Source organism: Gloeophyllum trabeum (assembly GCF_000344685.1).
Source record: "Gloeophyllum trabeum ATCC 11539 unplaced genomic scaffold GLOTRscaffold_00002, whole genome shotgun sequence".
NCBI classification, from domain to species: domain Eukaryota; kingdom Fungi; phylum Basidiomycota; class Agaricomycetes; order Gloeophyllales; family Gloeophyllaceae; genus Gloeophyllum; species Gloeophyllum trabeum.
Window position 1 is genome coordinate 1,068,839 of NW_006920411.1, and position 24,037 is coordinate 1,092,875.

Sequence of the window (24,037 nt, forward strand, 5' to 3'; positions counted from 1 at the left end):
GCGTCGCGGTCTCACGTGACGATTCCAAACGTTACCGCGGTCGCTCGGTACCGTCCATCGTCTACACACCGTGTTGTAATCCAGTCATCTACTCCCGTTGTCGTCTATCCCGGGCTTGCATCGAGCCCTCGTCGCTCATACTGGCGCTTCAGATCATTCTTGAGAGCTTCTATAAGGGCCTCTTTGGCTCCAACGAGGACAAGTCCCGCTCAATGTCGGATAACGGTGGCGCTTCGGGCGGCTTGGACTCCTCGCAACAGGCAGGCAGAAATGTGCAGGGAAGTGTTGGCAAAGGAGATGTTGTCATGAGCATGGAGCGCAATGACAAGGAGCTCTCGCATGTAAGTCGAGACTCGTCTGGTGGGGAGCGGGTGACCTCAAAGGATCCGTGGTGTATGCCTCAAAAGCCAACTGAAACAAAGGAGACTGCGTCCATGATACGAAGACTCACTTCGCAGAACAATGCGCAACCCAAACAGCCCCGACGGATCGGCGAGTCCTATGCCCCTGCCACTTTGGCGTTGCATAATATCAAAGTACGCGATTTTGCGTACGAGAGCACGTTGCCCCCCCTCCCCTCCATTACTTTCCCCGTCCGCCCAGTACATATGGGCCCGAGGCCTTTGAAAAGAGCAAGGAAGGAATACGACGACGAGCCTTTGTGGGCGCGTATTGCCCCTAACGACTATCGAGCCTTCCAATCCAAACGAGCTAAACAGTTGGTACGAGTTCCAACAGAGCCGGTAATCGACGACGAAAATTCCCAGCCCAGGCGAGAGCACGCCTACGCCGATCTATCAGATTATTCCTCTCAGGAGCCTGAGTCACAGAGTCAAGACGCCGGCGGTGGCAGTTCTCACCGCCCCAAGCCTTTACAAGGTGAACCGACGCTGCCGGTCTTCCCCGTCCGGATGCCTGAAGAACAAGATTTCAATCGCGAACGTACTCCATCTGGCGATACCGAGCCGTATGTAGATACTCCGATCGTGACGCCCAACGGTTCTCTGCAATTCAAAGACGTGGCCTCAACGACCGACCCAACATCCTCTTTGAACACCGCGACTCCGGCCCAGGCGTTAGTCGATGTATTCACCGAATCCTCTCGACCCGCGTCTGAAGTCACAGGCGTGCAGAACGGCTTCCGCCCATCTTCCCCGTCGGCGCTCCCGCCCGGGAGCACACCTGTGCATTCATCCGGCTTGTCGTCGGGGGACGAATCAGATTCCGGGTCTCCACCCCGAAACAAATCTCGGCGAGTCAGAATAATCAAGTCCGACTCCCCGCAGCCACCGAAGAACGAGACGAATGGTGCAGAGCCTCCAAGATACTTTTTACGAGAGCGGCGTGTATCTAGGCCGCCGCCGGCCAAGTCATCCTCTGCAAGGTCACGATCACGATCGAGGCGAAATGCCAGTCCCTCTCGTCGGCAAGCTGTTAAGCCGGCAGCACCCAAGTCGCTGAAGAGAGAGAGGAGAGGAGCTTCCCGGGTGCGCAACTCTGATGACAATACGACGTCTGCATCATCTTGAGGGGACGTTACTCGAGCTGTGGTCACCTACTGACTTATGAGGTATGTTTCGTCGATGTTCTGAGTACCCGTCGTTGACTGATGAGATTTATCCTGCCAGATATTTATCCTGTACCTGTACGTATGCCGATGTTGTATCTTGGGAGATTACGGGGACTATAGTAAAGGATTGTCTGTATCCTTACTGTTTCTTGCAAGTTGGCCGATGCACGATCACTTTACGTAGATGTGATCAGAATGTGAAGCACGATGGCGAGGGTATATAATGGCAGTACAGATGTACGAGACGTTAGCGATGTATATAAATCTCCGGACAAGAGATACCCAAAATACAAGAACTATATCCCATGCCCATCAGCTTAACCAGCCTCTTCCCATGGCGTACCGCAGAACTTCTCTTGCGCTGCGGGGTCCCTCCAGTGTCGGTATTTGCTTTGACGGTACGTGGGTCTTTCTCCTCCCACTCTGACCCGCATTAGGCTTCAGAAAGGGTGACACGACGGCAGCGAGCAGTTTTTCCACTTCAACAAGGCACTCGTAGCATTCTCGTTCGGTGAAGGTATGCTCGGAGATGGTTGACGTCTTACGCGAGACGGGTGGAGGCTTCAGCCGTTTGGAATGGAGCAGTTTGAGTGTCAGGTAGTGCAGCCACTGTCGATCGGTTAGCTAGCCGAGTCGTATCATGTCCAATTCACAGACACTTACCATGACGTTGGTTAGGGGTCGGAAAGCCGACCACGACTTGCCTATATGCTGGCGCATCATTCTGTATATGTCGAACTGATAATCGCCTGAGAACTGTGGTTTCATTACCATGAACGCCAATATCGCGTAAAGTCGACTGACCTGTGCCTTCGAAAATCTCTTCATCAAACGGTGTCCAATGAGTCTGGACACCCTCGTCGTCGCCCGCGTCCATGCGCGCAAGACCAAGGTCGATGACAGTGGCCATGACACCATGGCCCGGGCTATCCATCAAAACCTTGGACCGGGGGGCTTTGCGCATCGGTCCGACTGATGTATTCTTCACCAGGATCTGGCCCCAGTGTAGATCGCGATGCTGAGGATGAAAACGGTTTGTAAGTCGTCCAAAGGGTATCGGATATAGTTACCTCGAATGAGACTAGGTCTTCCGCTTCGGCTAGGGCCCTCGTGACCTGCCAGAACACGCTGCAGGCTTGACGCCATCCGTTCTTGCTGGCGGACGTGAATGTGTACGACTCGAGATCCGGTCCACCGTTCGGCAGGACGATGATAGCGTACGTTTGCGACACAGGGAAATTATCTGAAGGGGAAGACGAGCAGCTCGGATCAGGCAGGCCCTTGGAACGTGCAAGGCAATTTACCTGGCCGGACGCTCTCCGAGCCTTTGGTTTCGTAGAAGTCATCCCATAGATCCAGTAACAGGGAAGGATAACGACCCCGTACGACATACGTCCGCAGCAGCTTTACGAAGCCGTCGCACATCTCGCCCATCGCTCTCGTCACGATGATCTCCTTCAACACGTCTTTGGCATCACTGGGAGGCGGCGTCTCCACATCAGCGGGAATAAACTTCCGCGCTTGTGGCTCTTCGTCCCGCAGTGGGATTATCTTCAAGACCACATCCCCGATGCCGAAGACCTCCGAGTACGACGCCTCCCCGATCTTGCGGAATTCGTACCTGGATACCGGGGGCCCGGTGGGCGTGTCGAGCGGGCGGACGACGGGGTCGAAAGGGAAGGTCTCGATGAATGCTGAGAATTCGTGCGGTGTATCCTGACAGCATTCTGCAAGGAGTGGGCGGAGGTATTCCGGAGGAGGTGGGGATTGCTTTGCGGCGCTCGGCGTGATCGCGAGGTCGGATAGCTCGAGGGACAGATCAAAATCAGAAGGGGTCGTCGGTGAAGGAGGGGAGCCGGCATGCGGGAACAACGCCGCTGTCCTGTACCTAATAGGCGTCAGCTTGTGTGTCTTGGAAGCATGGGGGACGGGCGTTAGGAAGGTGGCGGGGGCACTTTTGGGCAAGTGGTACGGTGGCTCGTCGAATATGAGTTTCATGCTGGGTGCATGAGTAGGAGGCGGATTAGAGCGTTTCGGCGGGTCAAGATCAGATGGGGAGTCGTCGGAGTCGGATGATATGACTGTCGGTTTGGCCCGCCTTCCTGCGCGTTTCTTCAGTTGAGGGATTTCCTCGGCCTCCTCCTCGCTGTCAGAGATGACAATGGGAGGGGACTTAACCTTGGGTTGGGGAGCCCGGTACGTAGTCCGGGGCAACGGTTGACTAGCTATTCTCATAGGATTTGTCACTACGTCCGGCCTTGAGACCCTTCGCTCCTGGCTGACCATCCTGACTCCGTCCAAAACGATGATGTCCATGTTCACCGCTGGTGAGTGAGGCTTCTGAGGCTTCGGGGGAAGCCGTTTCGAGCCTGCTACACTGGCCTTCTTCTTCGTACCGGCATAAAATGCAGGAGAGTTCGGGGGTACTGAGGCGAGCGGTGGTCGAGGACTGGCTGCTTTGGATGTGGTGACAGCTTTCGGTGAAGCCTTAATTTGCCTGGAGACTTGCCGCTTCCTGATCACCTTCGCAGCAACCACAGGCGAAGGCGACGAGCTCATGGGAGAGAGCTGTTTTGCTGTCTTCTGGACCCGTTTCGCTCGGGGAGAACTCTTGGATGAAGAACTGTGTAGCTCTATATATCGAGTGGCCTTTGGTGCGTCTGGCACAATATTATAGACTCTTCCTTCATCCCAGTCTGCGCTGCGCCGGTCGGAGACGCTCACGATCCTTTGCCCTCTCCTGCCATACGCCGTCACTTGTTTTGTCCTCGTTCCAAGCATGATATCCACCCAGGCTGGAAGACGGAAAGAGAGACAGAGCAGCGAGTCCTTGCTTGCCACAGAACAGGCTATCGATGGTACTTGCAGAAGCAGCGTCGGTGGCGGTCAGAACGAAGCACGATCGCGACAACGCGCGCTGCGGTCACATGACCGATCGTTCAAGAAGTTCAAGTTGGGCTCACAAGTCACAAGTCACACACAACCAAACAAACGCGTCAATAAAGCAGAACGCGTCTCTCGCTTTCCTGCAGTTCCCTCTCTTCCTTCTTCGTGTGCCATCGAAACCCTCGCTTTGCACTAGCTCGCGTTTTCTGCCGATTCTTGAATCCATGACACTGCATCATCGCGGCAAGAGTCAATGGACGGAGGAACTTAGGTCAGAAGGCTATGTGCTGCTTCGCCGTTCGGCGCCAGATACCCTATCTACGTCGACCATTCGGAATCCAGGGGAGGCAGGTACCTGCTATTCAAATGGCTGAACATACCTACGACGATGCAGATCCTGACCTGTTCGGTCTTTAATGACGATCCGACTACGTCAGATAGCTTCAAACGGGAAGACTTACCAGTGGAGAAATAACCGCTACTTCGGGAAGGAGTTATGGGGCATAGCTGCTACCTTTATCTCCCTCAGGGACCTCACCCACTTCCGCCTAGTGCGTTATGTTCCCTCTGTATGATGTCCTGATGCGTTCCACACTCAGCACCTCCGAGCTCCGTTATATGGGATAACTTCCAGCAATAAACCTTCGAGGAGGATCCATTCACATGTTTCCTTGGCTTGAATGACGCGCATTGTTCCTGCCACGGAAGCATGGGGACGAATCCGTGAGATCGCTGGGGCACATTCGCGGCAGCACCTCCGAGGATCTCTACCGTTGGCGAACGGTATTTTCGCACGTACACGCCACGAAGCCCCCGGCTCGAGGAACACTCATACAGAACACTTTGTGCCGTCATCTGACGTCTCCTTTTCCAACAGAGCTCGGTGAGGCGTATAGTCCCCGATGGGTCGATGATACCAGATGATACTCTGCTCGGCGGGGTTTCTTCGGTGTACAATTCAGGCTGGAATTTCTGACCGCCGCTCAAGAGCTCGGATAGCCGACACCATCACTCCATTGTCCTCCTGGAACGGAGCCCCGACGGCGTGTCGAACATGCACCAGCCTGTTTCACAATCCATGCGCGGCGCGCCCCTGTTCCCGGGCGCTCGGGATCACTACGCCCGTTCCGTGCGCCTTGGTCGCCGTCGGACAGTATGGCCTCGGACCCGCGAGCGTTATCTAACCACCCATGGAATTCCCGCCGCTTCCCCGTTTCCTCCGGCTAGCTTCCTCATTCTCCCGGCCTCTTATCAGCGCATCCGAGCTCCGTCCCCGGGACCATCTTTCCTCCCCAAGCGGCCCTGTATGTATTCGAGGATGAAATTAGGATGAGATTCAGATTACATAGATTGATTCAGCTCATGAAGATACATAGACATTCGCGGGAAGTCCAGTATGTAGAGGCTGCCAGTGTGATTGATACATTGGTGGAGATGTATATGCGTGCGATGTCAAACCAGAGCCCCGTGTGTGTATGGAAGATCCAAGAAAAGATATGTACCGCGAAACCGAAGCAAATAAGTCAAGACCAAGATTGGACGGGATGGATAGATGGACGGGACCGAATGCGAATCATAATGCAGGGTGATGAAGAACGGAGGAAGAGAAGATGCAGGGAGAATGTAGTCAAATGTAACGTGAAGAGTATTTTCGAATGGGGGGTGGGTGGGTGGGTGAGGTATCGGGAACAACTAGTGGTACAATAGTAGTTGGACAACATATTTTGCGGGTGGGGTATGATCCAAGATCCAAGAAGGAAATTTTGAGTACAGTTGCGTGCGGCCCGGATATGTACAAGGAAGGTCTTGTCTGAATGGATGCCCGTCGTAACGTCCATCGTAGCCGGTCGTGGAGGATGTCGTGTCTTGAACTGCGAGTTTTGAGCTATCGGAACTGCCGAGCCAAGGTCATGTCGAGGTAGCGTGGACGACGCCGACACCGCGAGATCTGAATCCAACGCAACCCTAACAGCTCCGCAACAGCGCCTGAGCACGCTTAGCATTGCTTTTATCGAGCTAGGAAAGGCGGGTTGAGAACGTTAGACTACAGTCACGTTCGAATGGTCGCCGGACAACACGCACCAGCAAATTAGCACTCATGAAAGTACTGCTATACATGTGGTTCACGCCATTCTCATCCAACACCCTTGAGAATCGGTTCACCAGGCCATGCTTGTCGAGCCCGTATTTCCTCAAGTCGATCTGGAGGCATTTCATGAGAGACGACGCCTCCGGCGATGCCTGCTCGTCCTCGTCCTCTGCATCCTCAAACGACGGGGGAACAGGATGATCGGCTACGTCCAGCTCTCCGCTGCAGATGACCATGTGCCGTTCAGGAGCTGGGAACAGCTGCGCAAGGACGCTAACGTCTGTCGTGAGAGACGACGACTCCTGCGTCCGAGTGAACGAGAAGAATGGAATCGGAGCTGTACTGTCAAAGGGAGATTTAGACGACCTCGGCTTGCGAGGAGAGGCTGCCGGAGGGAGCGAGGAGACGGGGATATGAGGAGTCGAAGTAGGATCCGCGGGTGCAGTTTCAATATGTTCCGTCTCCAACTCGGCCTTGACATCCCCATCGTCGAGTTCGATTGGACTGGCTATGCACTCTTCCTCCTCAGACGTAGGGGACATGGAAGACGCCAACGACGACTCAGATACAGAGTGGTTCCTATTCCTGGTCCCGAAATAAGGCTCGTCGTCCTCATCTTCGTCAGATGACGAGCTGTCTGCGGGAGAGGATGTTGGCGAGGGCGATTCAGAGTCCTGCAAACGACCGTGGAGCTTCAGCGCGCGCTTCGCCTCCTCGGAGACAGACTTCCGAGCGACGACGCCGGGTATCAGATCCGGGTACGCGACGAGCTTCACTATCTTGAGCGTCCACGTCTCTGCAGCATCGTCAGCTAAGCCGACACATGTTAAGTCTGGGTCCAGGATCTGCACGTCGGTCGCTGCAGGGGAGTGCGATGATGTGCGGCTGGCGGGAGGGGGTCGAGAGGGTACGGAAGTCGGCTCTGGGGAGAGAGGGTTCAGCGGCGAGAGCGAAGCAGCAGGTGAAATGGACGGGGAGGTGGACGGATGTCTGTCCCTGATCAGGGAGGCCATACTGCGCAGTGAGGCATCCGTGCTGCTTCTTGTCCTCGTGAGGACGGCACCGGTACCACTGCGGATCAAGTCACCCATTGGTCGATCCTCGTTGAAGTCGTCGGCTTCATCCCCGTCGTCATCGCGGCCCGTGGGGCTGACGATAGGGCTCATGCCATTGGTGAGGTTCTCGGTATCCTCGGTGTAGAGGTCAAAGCCTGAACCGCTCAGGAGGCGCATCACTGTTTTGATTCGGGACGACCGAACAAGGAGAAAGTCGGAGGTATAGGACGACTGATAAAGGATGGAGATTCCAGCGGACGCCAGGGGTCGCGAGAGCTCGTGTACCCGAGCACCTGAGTTGTCTGGGGTTGACCGTAGGTATAGTTTGACTCTGACTAGACCGAGACGGACGCACCAGAGTCAGAGTGAGAGTCGATCTGCAGGACACTCCATGGCTCCTCCGACACCTCGATGTCCTCCAGTGCCCTGGTCTTCCGTGACCTCCTCCTGACCGAGGAGAAGTCCGCGTTCATGCTCCAGTCCCCGAAAAGACTGAGCTCAATGTCATTACAAGTAACGTTGAGGTATATAGGGTTCGGCTTGAGCAGCTGCTTGACGACGGGGTGGGTATAGTCGGCGAGTCTCGAGCGGGGGATGTGTACGAGCGCGAGCTGGACGGGGAGGAGGGATATGGTGACCTGCATAGGGTCGTTCGGGGACATGACGGGAGAGGGAGGGAGGGCAGCCCGAAGGCGACGGGAGGGGGAATATGTACGAAAGGAAGAAAATGATAAATAAAAGAAAACTCAGGGGGACTTTGAAGGAAAACATCAATTCTGAACGCGATCGGCCACCCACAACAGGGTCCCATCAAGAAGCCGGCCCGACGCCCGGCGACGTCACTAGAGCGGTCTATTATGGACACTACAAATCCACCGTAGACCCCACTAGTCGCGACTATAGTGGGACTATAGAACCGTCTAGTCCCACTACAACGTTGTCAGCCCTTCACACCAATTCAATCACTTGTCTATGTCTCGTGTACCCCCTCGTTGTCTCTGCGTTTCCCTCGTTAACGGTACCCTACATCCTGCATTCTCCGTATCGTTCCCACTCTTCTTCCGCCGGATTTTACGTCTGTTCTCTCGGTTCCTCGCTCTGCCCTCCAAGGGAACCAGCATACGTATCGATGGTGACTTTCGTCGGCGGATCATTCCAATCGCGTCCATTTGAGCCCCTTTTGCGGTCTCCCGGCCGTCTTCTTGTCCTTTCGAGTCACCCACCAAGACTCCCATCATCAGACATTCCTCCTCCCGTGTTATCTCGATCTTTCCTATGGTCGCCTGCCGCAGTTATCTCTCCTTCGGCATTGGGGACCCCAGATACTTTATGTCCTAATAGCTACAAAGAGACTCGACGGACGGTTCTCTTGCTAAACCATGACCGCGTAACCCGATTTGTTGACGCAATCGAGTATACTTGGCCATGGTGTCTGACCCCTCCCTCTCCCTCGAGGGGGGAGATGGGTGAGGCAGGCCTGTGGCACTATGATCGCGGCAAGTACTAGTAAAGTCAGAGTGGTCTGGCCGTGGGCTGTCTGCGCATTCTGACTGACGATACGGTGACTCGGCTTGACTCAAATGGCATTATTGACGGGCTTCCTTGATTCCAGCAGCATGTGGATGACCATTGACGGTGAGCACGTTGGTGATGCACGTCGAGGACACGGTCCAGAACGCATGTATAATCGGCGCCCAAAGCCCATCTTTCTCCCCTACAGCCACGGCTTCAAGCTTCACTTGGGGATTCTCGGCGCTGCGCGGCACGCCAGGGAACGATTCCCCTGTGAGGTAGAAAGTAAATATGTCTATCACCCTCCAGGCTGTATTGTACTAGGCGCTGCGCGGCATGCACGACTAAATTCACTATTTGTATCATACATCGACTGCGATGTCCACTTGGTGCTCGTTCGCTGCCAGTCTCCGACTGGCAGCTCTCTCGCACCCCTTGTGTGGACCACAAAATGAACATTACAGCTAACAACAAAATGATAGATATTCCTCTGAATTTACAGGATGGAGTCTCGGTGACATAGAAGGTCCCTGTCAACACGAATATGATAGCGTGGACCGGTCTCCCAGTCCACATCCCCGGCCATGTCCGTGCTCCAACTTCCAAGCATGGCGTCCTACCGTATTTGGTGTCTTCTCTATCATCCGTACTCCATCCCAGAATTTCTGCGAGTCTATCGTTTTGTCGTTAGCTGTAACCAACCGGTCCCAAAAGTAGTGCTACTCAATTGCTTATAGATATGTCAAAATGTCATACTTTCACCCAGATCTGAATGTTCCATGGGCAGAAAATACAATACTTACATGGCTATACACATTTTACATTAGGAGCAGGCCGCCGCACGCGTCAGACATACCGATCGCCACATAGACAGGAAAAGAAATTGTGGCCGGGGGAGTCTCCCTTTGGAGAAATAGCCCCTGTTGATAGGTACCACCAGGCACGCCAGAGAGTGCTATCCACTGAAGATACTACCGATTCTTGGGGAATCGGAAAGCCGGTGGGTGGGAAAGGTGGGACTAACCGCACCAGGTCCATGACACCGTCGCGATCCCTGGGGTCCCACATGCGATCCTTTGCAAGAATTCATTTCGCATGTTAGACTCGTTCCGGTGCCACAACCAGATCATAATCACGCCTATCCTCGTTATTCTTGGTTCAGTGCTGCAATAGCGTACTGGAGATCACTAGTGGGACATGGCTCCCGTACGGGTTTACCTTCACCTTCCGGCTTCGTTTCCATCCTGCTAGAAGATCCAGAATTCAGAATCTTAGGAATGACGTGGAACTCCTCGGATGCTGCCTTTTCTTTCCCCACCTTGGTGCGAAAAGACAGCCCATCAACGCCACCCGAGTCGCGCTCCAGCTGACCCTTCAATCAGGGCTAATGCCATGCCTGCAACCGTGCAACAGCGTAAGTGGACGCTAGTCAATGATGCTACACCAGAAACACTCGCTCGATAAGGAACTCGCGGAAGCCGGCGGTATCGCCAACCGGAGGCATACCCAAGTCTTCTCCCTGTCGTTCTCCCCTTCTCCCTCCTCATATTGGGTTAGGCCAGGTTACGCCGATGATGCTCCTGGTATCTCAGTCTGCATCCTGGGCTTCCCTGTCCGCTGACGCTGGTCCGATGACTTCAGCTGCTTCTGCTACTACGCTAGGAAGGAAGCAACCACAAGCTCTCAGAGGCTCCTGGACATCGGCGTACCGCGAACGGTGGAACGTGCATACGGAACGCCACGCCGGCCGTATGGCGCAGACTGGGACTATGCAGGAATAGGAATCGTGGCGCCGGGAGGCTAACCTCGGCGGGTTCTGATCCCGTCTTTTTCAGCAGCTATCGAGCCGGGGGCTTTCGCTGGAGATCCAGATGGACAAGGCCCTGGTCTACGGGCCATATTTTCCCCAGCGGTATTTTTGTTCATAGCGCAGGCTCCGCTTATTTTGCGTAGTCGCCACGATCAGACATGGCTAATATCGGGTGCAATGGCGTCTAAGGTGCACTCGCGGATGGCACTAGCGGCCGTGGGCGCGCAGTCTATCATCCTTGTTAGTACCGAACCATCACTGATGCAGTGAGAGGCTAGGAGGCGAAGCCTCAACTCAGGTAGAAGCACCCCCAGTCCACTACGCGATAAGGCGAGCGTTCTACGAAATCCCTTTAACCATTATCGGAGCATCATGTCCTAGCATGGTATCTTCATGTCCTTGTCCTTTCCTTTCCTCTGAGAAACGTCCGCGGAGGAGTTCTACGCGCACGGTGAGGCAATCCTACTTACGCCCTTCTTGCAACCACTCTGGCTAGATTCATGTATCAGCTGCCTATAAGGTCAAGGTTCGTACGCTACATCAGCATGATACTCCTCGGCTTGACTTGAATTAAACCTAGTAATCGCCAGGCAGGAGACGTAATGGCGAACGCGGCTGCTGGATTTGCGGTCTGATTGCCTTTCCAGCAGGCTGTCGCGCCATCCTGCCGTTGGCCATCATCCTCTGAACCTCCTCGCGACAACGACTGATGTTCGATGCTCGACTCCTAAAGGTGAATACGATCGTGATATGACGCACTCCGAGCGGGTGAAGACCCTCCCAAGGCTAACGTAACCCCTCATTCCAATGCGATGACTGACGTTAACCATGACTCGGATGCACAGGGCGACTTCTATCCTGTGCGGGAGCAACAAAAAACCAGCCGGTGCCAAGTAGGAGACGGAAACTACCGTCTATGTTCCTATCGACGTCTATGCCCGTCTGTTCCTAGCGAGCAGATATCTTACAGCTCGATGACCGTTATCAGCCTCTGTGACCGTTGACTGACCGAGACAGTGAATTAAATTAGGAACACCGGCAGTACGAGAGAGGTGCGTGATACATAAATTATCCTGGAGACTTATGATACTGATACAATACTGTGCGCAGCGTGACGATCGTAATGGTAGACTAATGGAATAATATGTTACAATGCGGAATGCGACCCCCACCTGAACCCCCGCCCGACTCCTCGACGCCCCCCTCCCCACTCGCAGACACCTTACTCGTCATCGTCAGAGTCGACTGGGACTATGCTCACTGTCACAGGATGCCTGTGCGTTCGTCGGCAGGTCCCCATATCCGCCTGCGGTGTTATCAGCGGAACTTTCCGCGTGCTGTTGCGGTTGCTCTTCCCCCCCTTCGACTCGACGCGTATCCAACGATCCTCGTCTCGTTTGTGTGGCACATTGTCCCGCGAAGAGAGCCGCCCAGCATCTGGGGTAGTCAGAAGAGTGCGATCTTGGGTCGGTTTCGAAGGTGGGATGCTGAGGTAAGACGGCGCGGGAGAGGGGGATTGTGCGCGGGTAACAATGATTTGTGGGACGTTTATGCGGCCACCAAACGTTCGGGTGTCTGAACGACTAGCGGCGCGGATGGTGGGTGTAGCATAGGTAGGTGGTGTACTTCTCTGAGCCTTGCGCGGTATCGGGACGTTGTAGCGAGAGGGCCCCGCCAAAGGCTGATCGGACTCCTCATATACGTTCTCGGGTATGCACTCCAACCCCCTCCTCATGCTGGGACTGTAGTATGGGCGTCGAGATGGAGACATGTGGTACGTCTGAGGGGGAGGTCGTACAGGTGAGCAATCTGACGGCGAGCACAATGCCACGGACAACGCGCAGCGTACATTTAAACGGTGTAGTGTACGGGCCTTATATTGCAACTGCCTTGCGATAGCGCAGAATAGGATGGCGGGGTGTGGCGCCATCTGGGTTCGGACGCGTGCATAATATAGTACGTACGATCGGGATGCTACGGGTGACTCGAAAAGGGCCCGTGTCTTCCAAGTGCGAAACTTACTCTTGTCCGAGTCACCGCCCCGCCACGTTCGGCCCTTTGTATGGGGGATTGTTCCAGTGCGTACCTCAGCGGTCAGCATTGATCGGGAGATGTAGTCTGTTTATACGACGTCCGATGATCAAGAACATACACTGGCCGGGCTGTGTTCTGTTCTAGTCTCACTACTGGAGGGCCGTCGACGAATATCGGAGTTATGATCGGAGGTCAGCGGGCTTATCGCCCCTAAGCCCTCTGCATTCGTGCTGCTCGGCGGCTTGGAATCCAGGAAAGCAGGCCCAAGTCCGCGTCTTGTCTCGTCCCACCCCTTGGCCCCATCATGTTTATGATTAATCCATGATATCATGATCATCCCCCACCGCCGCATCCACAACTTTGAGCGGGACAACTTTGGATGATGAGCAAGAAAGGTACTGGATGCACGCGATGCTGTGTCATCCTGGACCAACAGGAGGGTGCAGCCACAACGGGACCTGTCAAAACTGTCGATATCCCGCTGTATTCGAGCCATCCCAGTCAGCCATCAGTATGACATATATAGCCTCGGAGGTATACCGTAGCACACGATTGGAGGGTTGGCACGTCCCGCGACGGTGACCCTTTGACACGCTCACTCATCATGGATCAAGCCCTGGCGCACGATGAGTGAGCGTGCTATAAGGATTCCCGGTCCGGCGACGCAGCGTTTTATTATGTCCAGAGTCAACCTTGCATTGGCAACGGGAACGGCGAGGAGCAGCGGTCTGGAGTGCGCAGAACGTCCCGAAGCCAAGTCTGAGGTCAGAAAAGCAAACTTCGCAGCTATGCAGACGGCAAGGATGGACGCTGGCGTCTCCTTTTACGTGTAGCAGCATTTAGCGTTCGTTTTGACTGGCCCATGACCTATCCTTATGAGCTCTCGGCAGATAGGACGGGGAAGGTCGAGAACAATCAAAGCAATGGGCTAGGCAGCAATCGTCGGGCAGGTTGCGACTCCTCTCAAGAGCAACTTGAAGGTTTCGGCAGCGACTACATATCTTCGGCATGTACGAGTACCAATGAATACGTTTGCCTGGAGGGATCTTAGTGACAACCAGCACCGAGCGGGAAGCGCGGCATCTTGCGAACGTCGAGGTAGGTGAGTGTGCAAACCATCGACGGCAACCATAAAAGTCACGATCAGGAATCTGCAATTCGCTCCGGAATGTGGCTTTCAGACTAGTAGCCGTGTTCAGTGCCGTGTCCTCCACTAGGCGCGAAAAGTCGCATTTTACCGATACCCAAACGAATGTAATCCACAAGCACGCAGACGTACAACGACACTTTGCACTCACAGCCCCCTCTTCTCCCCCTTCCCCTCCTCCGGCCTCCGGCCGCTCACCTTCACGAACCCGCTCATCGCCCAATCCGCGCCCGTCACCCACTTGCAAAACGCCCACCCAAAGCTCGGCAGCGTCTCCCGCGCCACCCCGACAAAGTTGACGTACCACGGCAGGCAGAGCGTGACGCTGTGCTGCTCGTCGAGCGCGCGGATGACGGCCTTGGCGACGTCGACGGGGTGCAGCGAGGGGAAGAGGAAGTGGTAGAGGAAGGGCAGGCGCGCGAGCGGGGATTGCGGCGGCGGGAGGCGCGTGGTGGAGAAGAGCGGGGTGTGGGTGTGTCCCAGGAGGAGGAGGGTGGTGCGCACGGAGGGCGCGGCGTAGTGGGTGTCGAGCTCGGCGCGGAGGGAGGCGTGGAGGGTCTGCAGCGCGGCTTTGGAGGCAGAGTAGTCGGCTTTGGAGGGGGCGGGGTTAATGTTTATAGTTATGATTAGAGGGAGGAGAGGGGGACGTACACATTTGGGCGCAGCCGACTTGGGACATGACGGAGGAGACGGTGACGACGTGCCCTTTCTTTTGCTTGATCATTTCCGGGAGGAAGGCCTTGAGCGTCCAGAAGTGGGCGAGGACGTTGGTGTCGAAGGTTCTAAGAGCACAGGGAATAATATAGCGAGAATCTTTCAGGGGCACTGCGACTTTACTCACTGCTTGATATCCTCCGGACTGAGATCAAGGATGAGTTTGCCCTGGACAACGCCTGCGTTGTTGATGAGGATGGTCGGGTGGCCCAGCTTGTGCACTCGGTCGTCAGGCTTAGCGTTCTGGAACTCGTCGAGGGCAACGCACCTCTTCGATAACTTTCTTCGATACGGCTTCCACCTCGTCCCATTTGGATACGTCGCATTTGTAGAAGGCGATGTTATCTGCGACGGTGTTGGCACGGGACAAATGCGCAGTCTAGGTTAGCAGCACGCACAGTTCTCGGTGACGATTGGCTTGACGTCGAGGACTACGACGGTGACGTTTCGCACAGCGAGCGTGTTGGCGATGAGCTCGCCGATACCGGATGCACCTGATACAATGGTAAGTCACAGACAACGGTGAGGCTTATAACGACCGTACCTCCAGTGATGACGACAAGCTGCTCACTCCAGTCGAGGGGCGCGGGGGCGAAGAACAGACTCGCGTTGTTGGCATACAGACGGGAGTACCATTTCACGAACCCTACGTTGTATTAGTGAAACTGACCTGATGCAGTTGCGGAGTACATACAGAATAGCGCTACTGCGAGACAGTAGGCTGTCGAGGAAACGATGATGGTGCCAGAGGGGCTGTATCCCAAGGACCAGTAGAAGATGGGGATGAATGTGAGGAAGAAGGGACCTGCAGGCGCATGTGTCAGCGCGGACGCATGCATTGCATACGCTAGCGAGCCATACCGAAGAGGGTGTGCGAAAGCACTTTGACGACGAGGTCGATGTTGAGCGTGTCCCAGACCGGCGACGGCTCCGACGGCGGCTGGCGCGAGGCTTCCATGTTGGATGAGGTGCAAGGGTTCGAAACGAGGGCCGGCCTCGAGGATACGTGTCAGAGATTGTGAACAGTGCGAAACTAGTCTCAGACAAGCATGCATCCCGCCTCTTGCCATATCGGGCAGGCGTCGGGTTTGCCGCATCTGCCGCCGGCAACAGCCGCGGGATTCTCGCAGCTCCACTCCGCCAACAGCTTCATATCAACTTTGCTTCCAGCCTCGCTGCACAGGGCCACACATCAGACTGGACGAGCTAATACAGATGATATATATGCGACAATCTGCCGCAACTGTCAGCACGCGAAATGGGGCACAGTCTCATGGATCGCTCTGCTTGCTGCCGTCTCACGGCAGGCCGCATTCGACGACGACGTTTGTCTGACAGTTTCTGGCGTCGGCCGCCTGCATCGGTGAGCGCCAACTTGAACGAGGATGCCAGGCTGCCGAAAGCAGAAGCCGGAATGCCATTCTGAGCGAAAGAAGACGCGGTAGTGACATACCGCCAGTTCCCTTGCCTTCCGCTTTCTCTCGCCCCCCTGCGGATCTCGAATCCGGCGCACTGCGCGCTGCATTCGTCTGCCGCCACCCTCGCCGATCGGCACTTACAACAACGTTCGAACTCGCCCGTCCTTTGCGCTTGCCTCTCCCTTTCATCTCCTGCCCAATGTCCCTCCAAGACGACGTCGACGCCAGCCACAGTCCTCTGCGCCCGTCCAGCTCGTGCAGCAGCATCTGCACGCTCGTGCCCGATGACGAGAGCCTGTCAGATGTAGACGCTGAGGTCGAGGCCTCCGGAAGGGGCGATAAGCCGGAGTCGGTCCGTCCATTCTCTCGCCTTTCTTGGACTTCATTCCCGCTCAACGCGTTCCTTAGGCCCTTTCCAAAGACAGTGTTTCATCAACCGGAGCAACAAACGACGAGGTGAGCGTCATTGTTGCCGGGTCTTATTCTCGGGGGCAAAGACTCAGTCTCGTCATTGTTCCAGCCTCTTGACCGGGAAGCAGCGCGCAGAGATGCGCTGGATTTTCTAGCGTCTAGGCACATCTGCCTCCCTACAACCTACGCGGAAGCCACAAATGTTCGTCGCTTTGTTTTCGTGTCAGGCATGTACTGATGTATGGGTGTATGCTATCAGTTAGCGGCCTATTTTCCGCAGCATGCCTCTGCCATCTTGTCTCTACCGATCCGCTCCCCGAGGCCCTCGAAATCGCGCACGCCGTCCTCGAACGAGACCGGCGTCGCTCGGCCCGTAAAGAGGACGGATTCAATCCCCCGAACACATCCGTCTGTAGGTCGCGACGCCGGTCAGGTCTCAAGATCTGCGTCTGCGCATTCATCCGATAAGCCCAATTGGGCGCTGGCGCCAGACGAGCCCGAGAACTCTCAGTCGAAGAGTCCGACTCGTGGCCGTGCTGTATCGCGCAAGGACGATAAACCCAACGCACTGGTGAGAGGTCGCGGACGGGAAGAACGTCGCAGCAAGGATGCACGCATTCCCTCCATGCCCGCCCCGCTTTCTAGGACACCCGAGCGCGGACTCTCGATGAAGCCGGAGCCGATCTTACCCTTGCAGGTGACCAAGTGGCTGCAGTCCCTGCCTATGGAGCAGGACAATTTCAGCATTGAAAACGCTGCGTCGTCCACCCTCGATTGCGTGGAGCCAGTGGTGCAAGTTCGTGTCCGCGTTCCTACAGAGGAACTCATACTTTCTGCCCCTGCATTCGCTAAAATTACGACCAAATCTATCCATGGTGGACTTCAGCTAGCAAGTGCCGGCCCGGCTTCGAAGGCTCTCCCCCAGCAAAGTCTCGAAGCGCACCCTCATCAACAGGGGTCCCAATCTGGCCATGACGTCTGTCCGGGGAAGGCACCAGGCGCTCATTATCCTGCGGCATCTGATGCTGCCGTATCCCAGCGACACCACGGTCACCACCACCCCGAATCGCAGCGCAGTCAAGTAGAAACTCAGCGAGTCAAAACTGCTTCCGCCTCAGCTCGCACCAGCAGCTCGTCCTCCCATCGACCCTCGTCTCTTATCCTCAACCCACAGGTTCATTTTCACCCGCATACAGGGGCCTTTGGCAATACCACGCGTCGCGATCCACTACCCCCCTTGTTTTCCGCCCCCTCGCTGGCGTCTTCTCTGTGCGGGCCGTCGCCCGAGTCGCCTACGACACCGACGAAGCCGCTGACAATGAGCTCGATGTCGCGCTCGGATATGAGGTGCGATCTGCCGGAGCTGATGCGGCGGATGATGGCTGACGAGGAGGGTGCGCCGGTGCCGCCCCCGCCGAAGGGGAGGGGCACTGCGAGTGCGCGGGCGTCTGACCAGGGGAGTGGGTGGGTGAGTCGAGAGATTGTGTTTGGGGAGGGGAGGTCGCCGAGGAGTCCCGTTGGGCGTGCGCGGGAGGAGAGAGGGAGCTATGGGACTTGCTCGAGGCCAACGAGTGAGCAGGGGCGCGGTCGTCCTGCTGCTCAGGCGGGAGGGGCGAGTCCCCTTGGACGGCATCAAGTGGTGCCTGAGGATTACTTTGATCCTAGGTTCGCTGTGCCTCACCCCGAGCAGGGCGCAAGGCGGGTGCACCATGGGCAGGCGGGGTCGAAGCAGCAATCTCCTGCACCCGCTATCAGGTATCGCGTTCCGCTGCGTCGCGACTCGTCGCCTGCTACTCAACAGCTGTATATGCATCATCCTCCGTCTCCGCTTCATAGTCAGATCCCTCGGCCCCGTCAGCCTGCCGGCAGTCCCTCGAACGGACCGCAGCTGCTCCCCAACAATACCGCATATAACCACGATCTCAATCGCCATCTGTATTCACCTTCACGCCCATCTCCAGCCGCATCTTCCGTCCATAGTCCTATCTACACAACGAATCAGCGATCGCATTCGAGTCCATCGTCGACACCACCTCCGCAAGTAAAGGACGAAAATATCAGACGCAATGCATATAACCAGATACCCCAGGCACAATCGCATTATCATACCCAAAGTCATCAATCCTATACCCAGAAGGAGCGCCACCGCGCGCCGGGCAACCAGCTGAGCCTGGACGAGATCATGAACTTGCTGCCCCACGAGGGCCTGACGCACCCGGTGCTGTACGAGTATGTGAAGGCGCAGGTGGAGGCGGGGCTCGACCCGCCGCCGTGGTTCGACCCGAAGGTGTGCGCGGGGATCCGCGCGAGGGAGGCGCAGGCGCAAGATAAGCTTGCAGAAGCAGGAGAGAAGCCTGCCCACGGTGACGGGGAGAAGGTCAGCAAGGATGTCGGCCTCGCCCAGTTTTTGCCGGATGGACCGCCGCGCGACGGGGTGTTCGTCCAGGCGAAGGAGGATGGGTGGATGTCCTTCGGGCATGGCAGGCAGCAGGTGCCTGCTACCTGAAGCTCGCGATCGACCCTCCCCTGATCGGCACGCCGTGGTTCTCCGCGTATAGAAGGCGTGCATAGCTGTGTTTTTCCCGTTTCCTTCTGATCGTCACGACACCCCATGGCTCTTCCTCCAGCATGGATCGTTACAGTCTCCAGTCCATATCATATAAGCAAGGCAATCGTACAGTATTCGCACACGTTAGTATCTTGTAGCTCAGCATTCTGATATGTCGCATGATAGATTTGTAGTATATCTTTTACACCTCTGTACTTTTACTGTGGATCTCCTTCATGAAGTGGCCATCGTGGTTGGCGGGATATCGGTCCAACTTCACCAGAACCATGGTGGCAGCAACAGCAGGATATCATGAAATCTATGAGTATATTGTGACTGCCACGGACGATGTGAATGACATGATGTGGTCACAGCGACAGAGGAGAAAGTCTGTTAACCCCCAGCGGCGTTGTCAACGTCCAGATATTATAACCGGCCCTCGCACGTACAACGTGTATGAAGGAAGAACAGAGCACGAAAACAATGCGGTATGGACAAAGGTGGCCTAGTGTTACATGAAGGGAATGATCTGCAGTCCACGCTGGATTACAGGGAATAGCTTAATGTATTAAGTTAATGCATGGAAGAGTCGTCGAAGGTGTTGGGTATTATGCAGGGTGGATGGCGGGATGCATCCATCAAGGACAGGGCTTGCTGCGCTACCTTCGTGATTCCATCTTTATGATGATGGATCCCTGATGGAAAGCGCAGACGGGGTGTTGATCGGGAATAGGGAGCAAGCGCCGGGAAGGGGGGCAGCATCGAGATGTGAAGCGTGTGGTGGTCGAGAAGCACCGCCAGAAGGGATAATGCAGATGTCTAAGTCATATCAAAGTCGTGGATGACCGCCGCGGAGTGGCGGAGGATGAGTAGAGGAGCAGTCGAGTCGCGATCCGTCAGTTCGAATGCCCATGCCGTATGTTGCATCCCGACAGTCGAGAGCCGGGTTTTGGTCATACATTTGTACAGCGTAGCCAAGGCGCGCAGGAGAAGGTGAGGATGGTGAGGGAAATGCAAGTCTATGTCGAGCGTCGAGGCAGGAGTGTATCGGAACTTATCAGCATTCGCCCAACCAGGAGTTCTTCGGCCACGGTTGGCCAAAGTCGCCTCTCCAGGTCGTCAAGTTCGGGTTTGCGTACGCAGGCAGGTACCTAACATCCAACTTGGTCACTTCCCAATTCACCAAAAGATCAACGAAACTACGCACTCGTTGATATACTTCTGTGTCGGGAAATCCTTCGGGTCACATCCGATGTTGATCGAATCTTTTCTCTGGTAAACACGAATATAATCAACACGCATATGCACCGGGAACGGCAGATGCTCTAGATCGACATCCCCGAAGTTGGTTGACATGCCAAGGTTCATGATGATATACTACAAATTGGACACGTTAGCAACTTTACAGCGTGCATACACCCATAAATGTTGACTGACCATGGGCTCTTGCGGCACTGGTCGAGCAGAGATTTCCGTGGCCGCGTCCGGCCCCAAACCCGCGACGTTCAGAGTCCACGATATCTTGTTGTCCGATATCCAAGTGATATACTGCCACATAAATCCATCAGTACCTGACTCTAGAGCCTGACGGGATATCACTCACAGCGTCATCGAACCCTGGCTTGTACTACACCGACGCAAAAAAGTCATCAGGCATCACCATCACATCACATCATCGGATAGAACGCGCCACCGACCTCAAACCCGTATATCGAATAACACCCCTGCTCATACTCATAGCACACCTGGTTGGTCGCCGTAACGACAGACGTCGCCTGCTGCGTCGCACTGCCAATGAACGAATTCTGCTGGCTGATCGACGGGTCCACGATAACCTCGTTCTCGGACGTATTCGCCCAGATGTACCCCGCATTGAAAGGCTAGAAATACAGTACGAGTGAGTGTGAGTGATTATAGACCATGAAAGCCTAAGCACTCACCGCCCACTGTGCGGATTGCGAAACCTGCGCAACCAACGGCGTCCCGGTGATCTGCGCCTCGAAGACATCAATCTCCGGCGCCGCCCGTCCCACAAATGTCCCATCCGAGTGCTTCGGCCCTGGATGGCTCTCCCCTGGACACGTACACCGCGAAAGCCTCTGGCCGGGTAGGTACGACAGAACGCCACCCTTTCCCTGGTCCCCATTAATCGTGGCGGCAACCGGTTGTCCGTTGATGGACTGGTTGGCTACCGTGCCGACGTCACAGGCATCGTAGGTGTATGGCCACTATACAGCGACGAAGCATGAACGGGACGTACTCGCGATATTCACGCATATAGACACGCACCAGGCCTTCGAGACTCGCACCATACCCCGCTCTTCCCAGATTGCCCATCGTCCAAATGGCAGGCCACAGACCGACAACATTGTTTACACCCGGAAGCTCAACGTTCGTCTCGATGTATCCCCCCGTGAAACAAAATTTGTTCCACGTCGACATCATCCCTACATCCTGAAATTAGCAAAGCGCATATACCCACTTGCCAACTCGGTCACTCACCTCCCTGGTAGTTTAAATTATGGCTCGCCTTCCGCTCCAGCGTAATAACAAGACTACCATCCTGCGTCGTTATCTGATCCGGACTGTACCACTCAATATTGTTCGTCTCCCAGTAGTGCAGGTCGACGGCCTCCCAGTACGGGTCGTCGCCAGGCCAGAACGTCCGTCCATCGACGTTGAACTCGTCACTGAAGACGAGCTGCAGCTCGCTCCCGTCCGCCCATGACGTCTTCGTGTAGGCCTCTTTGGGTGTCTCGGCGTCAATGATCCCGTAGTCGCCTGGCAGACTTGGGATCTGAATCCGGCACTTAGACAAGGGAAGAGAAGAGGGACGTTGGATGGCTTACCTGCCCACTGGCGTTTATGCCGCCGATGTTGAACGCACCGAAGTTGGACAGTGTGCTCTTCGTCACATACATCGCTATTGGGAACCCAGCACTACGATCCTATCAGTATCTGTCCCGGCTGCGAAGAATCATCCGAATGCTACTTACAACAGCCCCAGAACCCCGATAATAAGCACAACCAGGCATCCGAGATTCGCGACACCTCTCGACGAGAGATAGTGCCGGTCCGTCTCCGGCTTCGGTTTCACAACCTTCTTGCCGTCCTGGGTCGCATAAGGCAGCGTCGGTGCGTGCAGCTCGTCATCTTCCTCCGCTAGGTCGCCGAGCGTAACCCACTCGCGCGGGTCCTGTGATAGTGTGAACTGGGAAGGAAGACGGTGGTAGGTTAGTCTCTCCAGTGAAGAAGGATAAATATCATCATGATTGAGAGAGGAAAACGAGCGTGGAGAATGCATGATAGTGAGGAAAGGATAGGATGGTGCTCAAGACAATGGAGCACTTGCTGGCAAAGGAATGCAAAAGATATGGTTCTCTGAGGGATCAGCATGGGGTTGTGTCCCAAGGAGAATCAGTTGCCCAAAACCCGACAGCGGTCCGTCCGGATCCATTTGGCGGACCCCACTGTCCGGAGATCGTTTGAAGGACGGAATTAATTATGGCCGCCCTTGGCCGCCTCGTAAGTACGCAGAGCAGATGGTGCCCCCCACCATCAACCGGGAGCACGAACATGGAGACGAGTGCGACACCATCAAAACGCCGCACGTCACCGTGACTACGGCTATTCGGACATCATCCAACGTCGGACATCAACTTTAGGCGCAGCTGCGAAGGCCCTCTTTTCCTGCCGCGAGCGTACGGTCTGACGTGGAGGCCTGAATATGAGCTCACCTTGTCGGCAATTGACGTGACTCTTGAGCCAGTGCTAGCAAAGGAATATCGCGAGTCTGTCTGTGCGATGCAGCATTACAGTCAGCCAGGCTCCACTGACAGCAAAGCAGGCAAGCGTACATAGAAGGAACTCTGGTTTCTAGGTATCCTGGGGACGGCCATCAGCGCGGTGGTGCTCCTTGGACTGGTAGAATCGCTGCCATAGCCAGACTTTTCTACAAGGTGAATGACAGAGGACGCAGAGGACGCGGCTTCGCCACCACTGTTGCGGTCGGGGAAGGGGACAGACATGGCCGCGGACGTCGTCGACGACGGTGACGGGGAGGAGGAAGGGCAATCAGCAAAGAAGGCAGGCTACCAGCTGGCCCAGGGCAGCACATTATTGCGGCGGATTCCCAAGAATAAATCGCGAATTCGCGCATCCCTTCTCATTCCCACGTCACGTGGAGTGATGTCAGTTTTAGGTTTCGAGTGCGTTTCGCGACAGTTCTGTCACTTGCTTCACTGTTATCGGTGACGTCGGGAATTCTCCTTTTGTTGCCTGGCTTTCCCAGCTATTTCGTGATAAATCACGTTTAGTTATATGGGATCACCACGCATTTCCTTGTAACGATGTTTGCATATGTGACCTTGCCATACACCAAAGCCTACGCGATCGCTGCATCCTAGGACCCCTGAAAATACCGATAGATGCCGGTGCAGGACTTGATTTTGTCATGTCCGGACTTTTTTTGGCGCCCCCCCGCCTTTATGTCCGGATAAAATACCGGCATCGGCCAAGGTCGGATCCATGTCCGGACTATTGCCCCGGCCTCTAGGAAACAGCAAAAATCACCCGTTGTAGTCCACAAGTCATTCTAGACACTAGATACTAGGGTGTATGTATGAAAACCTGAAACGTGCATAGTCTGAGGTAGAAAGTTCAATAGATAACGGAAGAGCCTTCGGGCTTGAGATCTCCAGCATGCAAAGAAAAGACGTGGCAGGCAAATGAGTGATTCGGCAGGCATTGTGCATTGCCAGGGTCTGAGAGACAGCGCGAAATACCCGCCCGTTCATGGCTTCGTAGCCCTGGACGGCGAGATACGATACCGCCGCGATATTGG

General features: G+C 55.4%; 8 protein-coding genes across 8 annotated transcripts; 3 read left to right on the forward strand and 5 right to left on the reverse strand.

Annotated features, from left to right (window-relative positions):
* Positions 1 to 59: 59 nt before the first annotated feature.
* Positions 60 to 2,029, forward strand: GLOTRDRAFT_136074 (uncharacterized protein). Its single transcript, XM_007863995.1, has 2 exons — positions 60 to 1,570; positions 1,629 to 2,029. Exon 1 carries the CDS (start codon positions 213 to 215, stop codon positions 1,527 to 1,529), a length of 1,317 nt encoding a protein of 438 aa, XP_007862186.1. The 5' UTR covers positions 60 to 212; the 3' UTR covers positions 1,530 to 1,570; positions 1,629 to 2,029.
* GLOTRDRAFT_136075 (uncharacterized protein) lies at positions 1,888 to 4,351 on the reverse strand (the record flags this gene model as incomplete). Its single annotated transcript, XM_007863996.1, has 6 exons — positions 1,888 to 1,931; positions 1,993 to 2,179; positions 2,234 to 2,319; positions 2,375 to 2,588; positions 2,641 to 2,813; positions 2,875 to 4,351. 6 exons carry the CDS (start codon positions 4,349 to 4,351, stop codon positions 1,888 to 1,890), a joined length of 2,181 nt encoding a protein of 726 aa, XP_007862187.1.
* Positions 4,352 to 6,472: 2,121 nt separating this feature from the next.
* On the reverse strand, positions 6,473 to 7,819 carry GLOTRDRAFT_34534 (uncharacterized protein; the record flags this gene model as incomplete). The annotated part of the gene is made up of 4 exons (XM_007863578.1): positions 6,473 to 6,911; positions 7,101 to 7,156; positions 7,268 to 7,467; positions 7,633 to 7,819. Coding segments are annotated over 4 exons (882 nt in total), but the record flags the coding sequence as incomplete, so codon positions are not given.
* A 2,728-nt stretch (positions 7,820 to 10,547) lies between these two features.
* On the forward strand, positions 10,548 to 10,893 carry GLOTRDRAFT_125425 (uncharacterized protein; the record flags this gene model as incomplete). Its single annotated transcript, XM_007863997.1, has 2 exons — positions 10,548 to 10,695; positions 10,754 to 10,893. 2 exons carry the CDS (start codon positions 10,548 to 10,550, stop codon positions 10,891 to 10,893), a joined length of 288 nt encoding a protein of 95 aa, XP_007862188.1.
* Positions 10,894 to 11,901: 1,008 nt separating this feature from the next.
* GLOTRDRAFT_109547 (uncharacterized protein) lies at positions 11,902 to 12,709 on the reverse strand. The gene has a single exon (XM_007863998.1). The coding sequence runs from the start codon at positions 12,691 to 12,693 to the stop codon at positions 12,145 to 12,147; it is 549 nt and encodes a 182-aa protein (XP_007862189.1). The 5' UTR covers positions 12,694 to 12,709; the 3' UTR covers positions 11,902 to 12,144.
* A 1,401-nt stretch (positions 12,710 to 14,110) lies between these two features.
* GLOTRDRAFT_54835 (NAD P-binding protein) lies at positions 14,111 to 15,824 on the reverse strand. Its single transcript, XM_007863660.1, has 8 exons — positions 15,679 to 15,824; positions 15,512 to 15,622; positions 15,362 to 15,463; positions 15,216 to 15,311; positions 15,086 to 15,162; positions 14,945 to 15,030; positions 14,755 to 14,885; positions 14,111 to 14,693 (listed from the first exon to the last, which is right to left on the reverse strand). Exons 1-8 carry the CDS (start codon positions 15,773 to 15,775, stop codon positions 14,251 to 14,253), a joined length of 1,143 nt encoding a protein of 380 aa, XP_007861851.1. The 5' UTR covers positions 15,776 to 15,824; the 3' UTR covers positions 14,111 to 14,250.
* A 610-nt stretch (positions 15,825 to 16,434) lies between these two features.
* On the forward strand, positions 16,435 to 19,703 carry GLOTRDRAFT_90807 (uncharacterized protein; the record flags this gene model as incomplete). Its single annotated transcript, XM_007863999.1, has 5 exons — positions 16,435 to 16,587; positions 16,644 to 16,691; positions 16,756 to 16,848; positions 16,906 to 19,137; positions 19,389 to 19,703. 5 exons carry the CDS (start codon positions 16,435 to 16,437, stop codon positions 19,701 to 19,703), a joined length of 2,841 nt encoding a protein of 946 aa, XP_007862190.1.
* GLOTRDRAFT_54839 (glycoside hydrolase family 16 protein) lies at positions 19,505 to 23,202 on the reverse strand. Its single transcript, XM_007863661.1, has 12 exons — positions 23,052 to 23,202; positions 22,932 to 22,991; positions 22,191 to 22,405; positions 22,044 to 22,134; positions 21,697 to 21,991; positions 21,484 to 21,641; positions 21,135 to 21,422; positions 20,892 to 21,074; positions 20,798 to 20,821; positions 20,632 to 20,742; positions 20,402 to 20,571; positions 19,505 to 20,345 (listed from the first exon to the last, which is right to left on the reverse strand). The coding sequence occupies exons 1-12, from the start codon at positions 23,091 to 23,093 to the stop codon at positions 20,252 to 20,254; spliced, it is 1,731 nt and encodes a 576-aa protein (XP_007861852.1). The 5' UTR covers positions 23,094 to 23,202; the 3' UTR covers positions 19,505 to 20,251.
* Positions 23,203 to 24,037: the final 835 nt, after the last annotated feature.

Coding starts and splice junctions, on each gene's coding strand:
- GLOTRDRAFT_136074 (XM_007863995.1), top strand. CDS start 213: ATGTCGGATAACGGTGGCGCTTCGGGCGGCTTGGACTCCTCGCAACAG.
- GLOTRDRAFT_109547 (XM_007863998.1), bottom strand. CDS start 12,693: ATGTCTCCATCTCGACGCCCATACTACAGTCCCAGCATGAGGAGGGGG.
- GLOTRDRAFT_54835 (XM_007863660.1), bottom strand. CDS start 15,775: ATGGAAGCCTCGCGCCAGCCGCCGTCGGAGCCGTCGCCGGTCTGGGAC. Junction 15,163..15,215: donor GCCAATCGTCACCGAGAACT/GTGCGTGCTGCT, acceptor ACACCGTCGCAG/ATAACATCGCCTTCTACAAA. Junction 15,031..15,085: donor CGAAGAAAGTTATCGAAGAG/GTGCGTTGCCCT, acceptor CGAGTGCACAAG/CTGGGCCACCCGACCATCCT.
- GLOTRDRAFT_54839 (XM_007863661.1), bottom strand. CDS start 23,093: ATGGCCGTCCCCAGGATACCTAGAAACCAGAGTTCCTTCTAT. Junction 22,992..23,051: donor GAAACCAGAGTTCCTTCTAT/GTACGCTTGCCT, acceptor TGCATCGCACAG/ACAGACTCGCGATATTCCTT. Junction 20,743..20,797: donor AGCCAGGGTTCGATGACGCT/GTGAGTGATATC, acceptor TTTATGTGGCAG/TATATCACTTGGATATCGGA.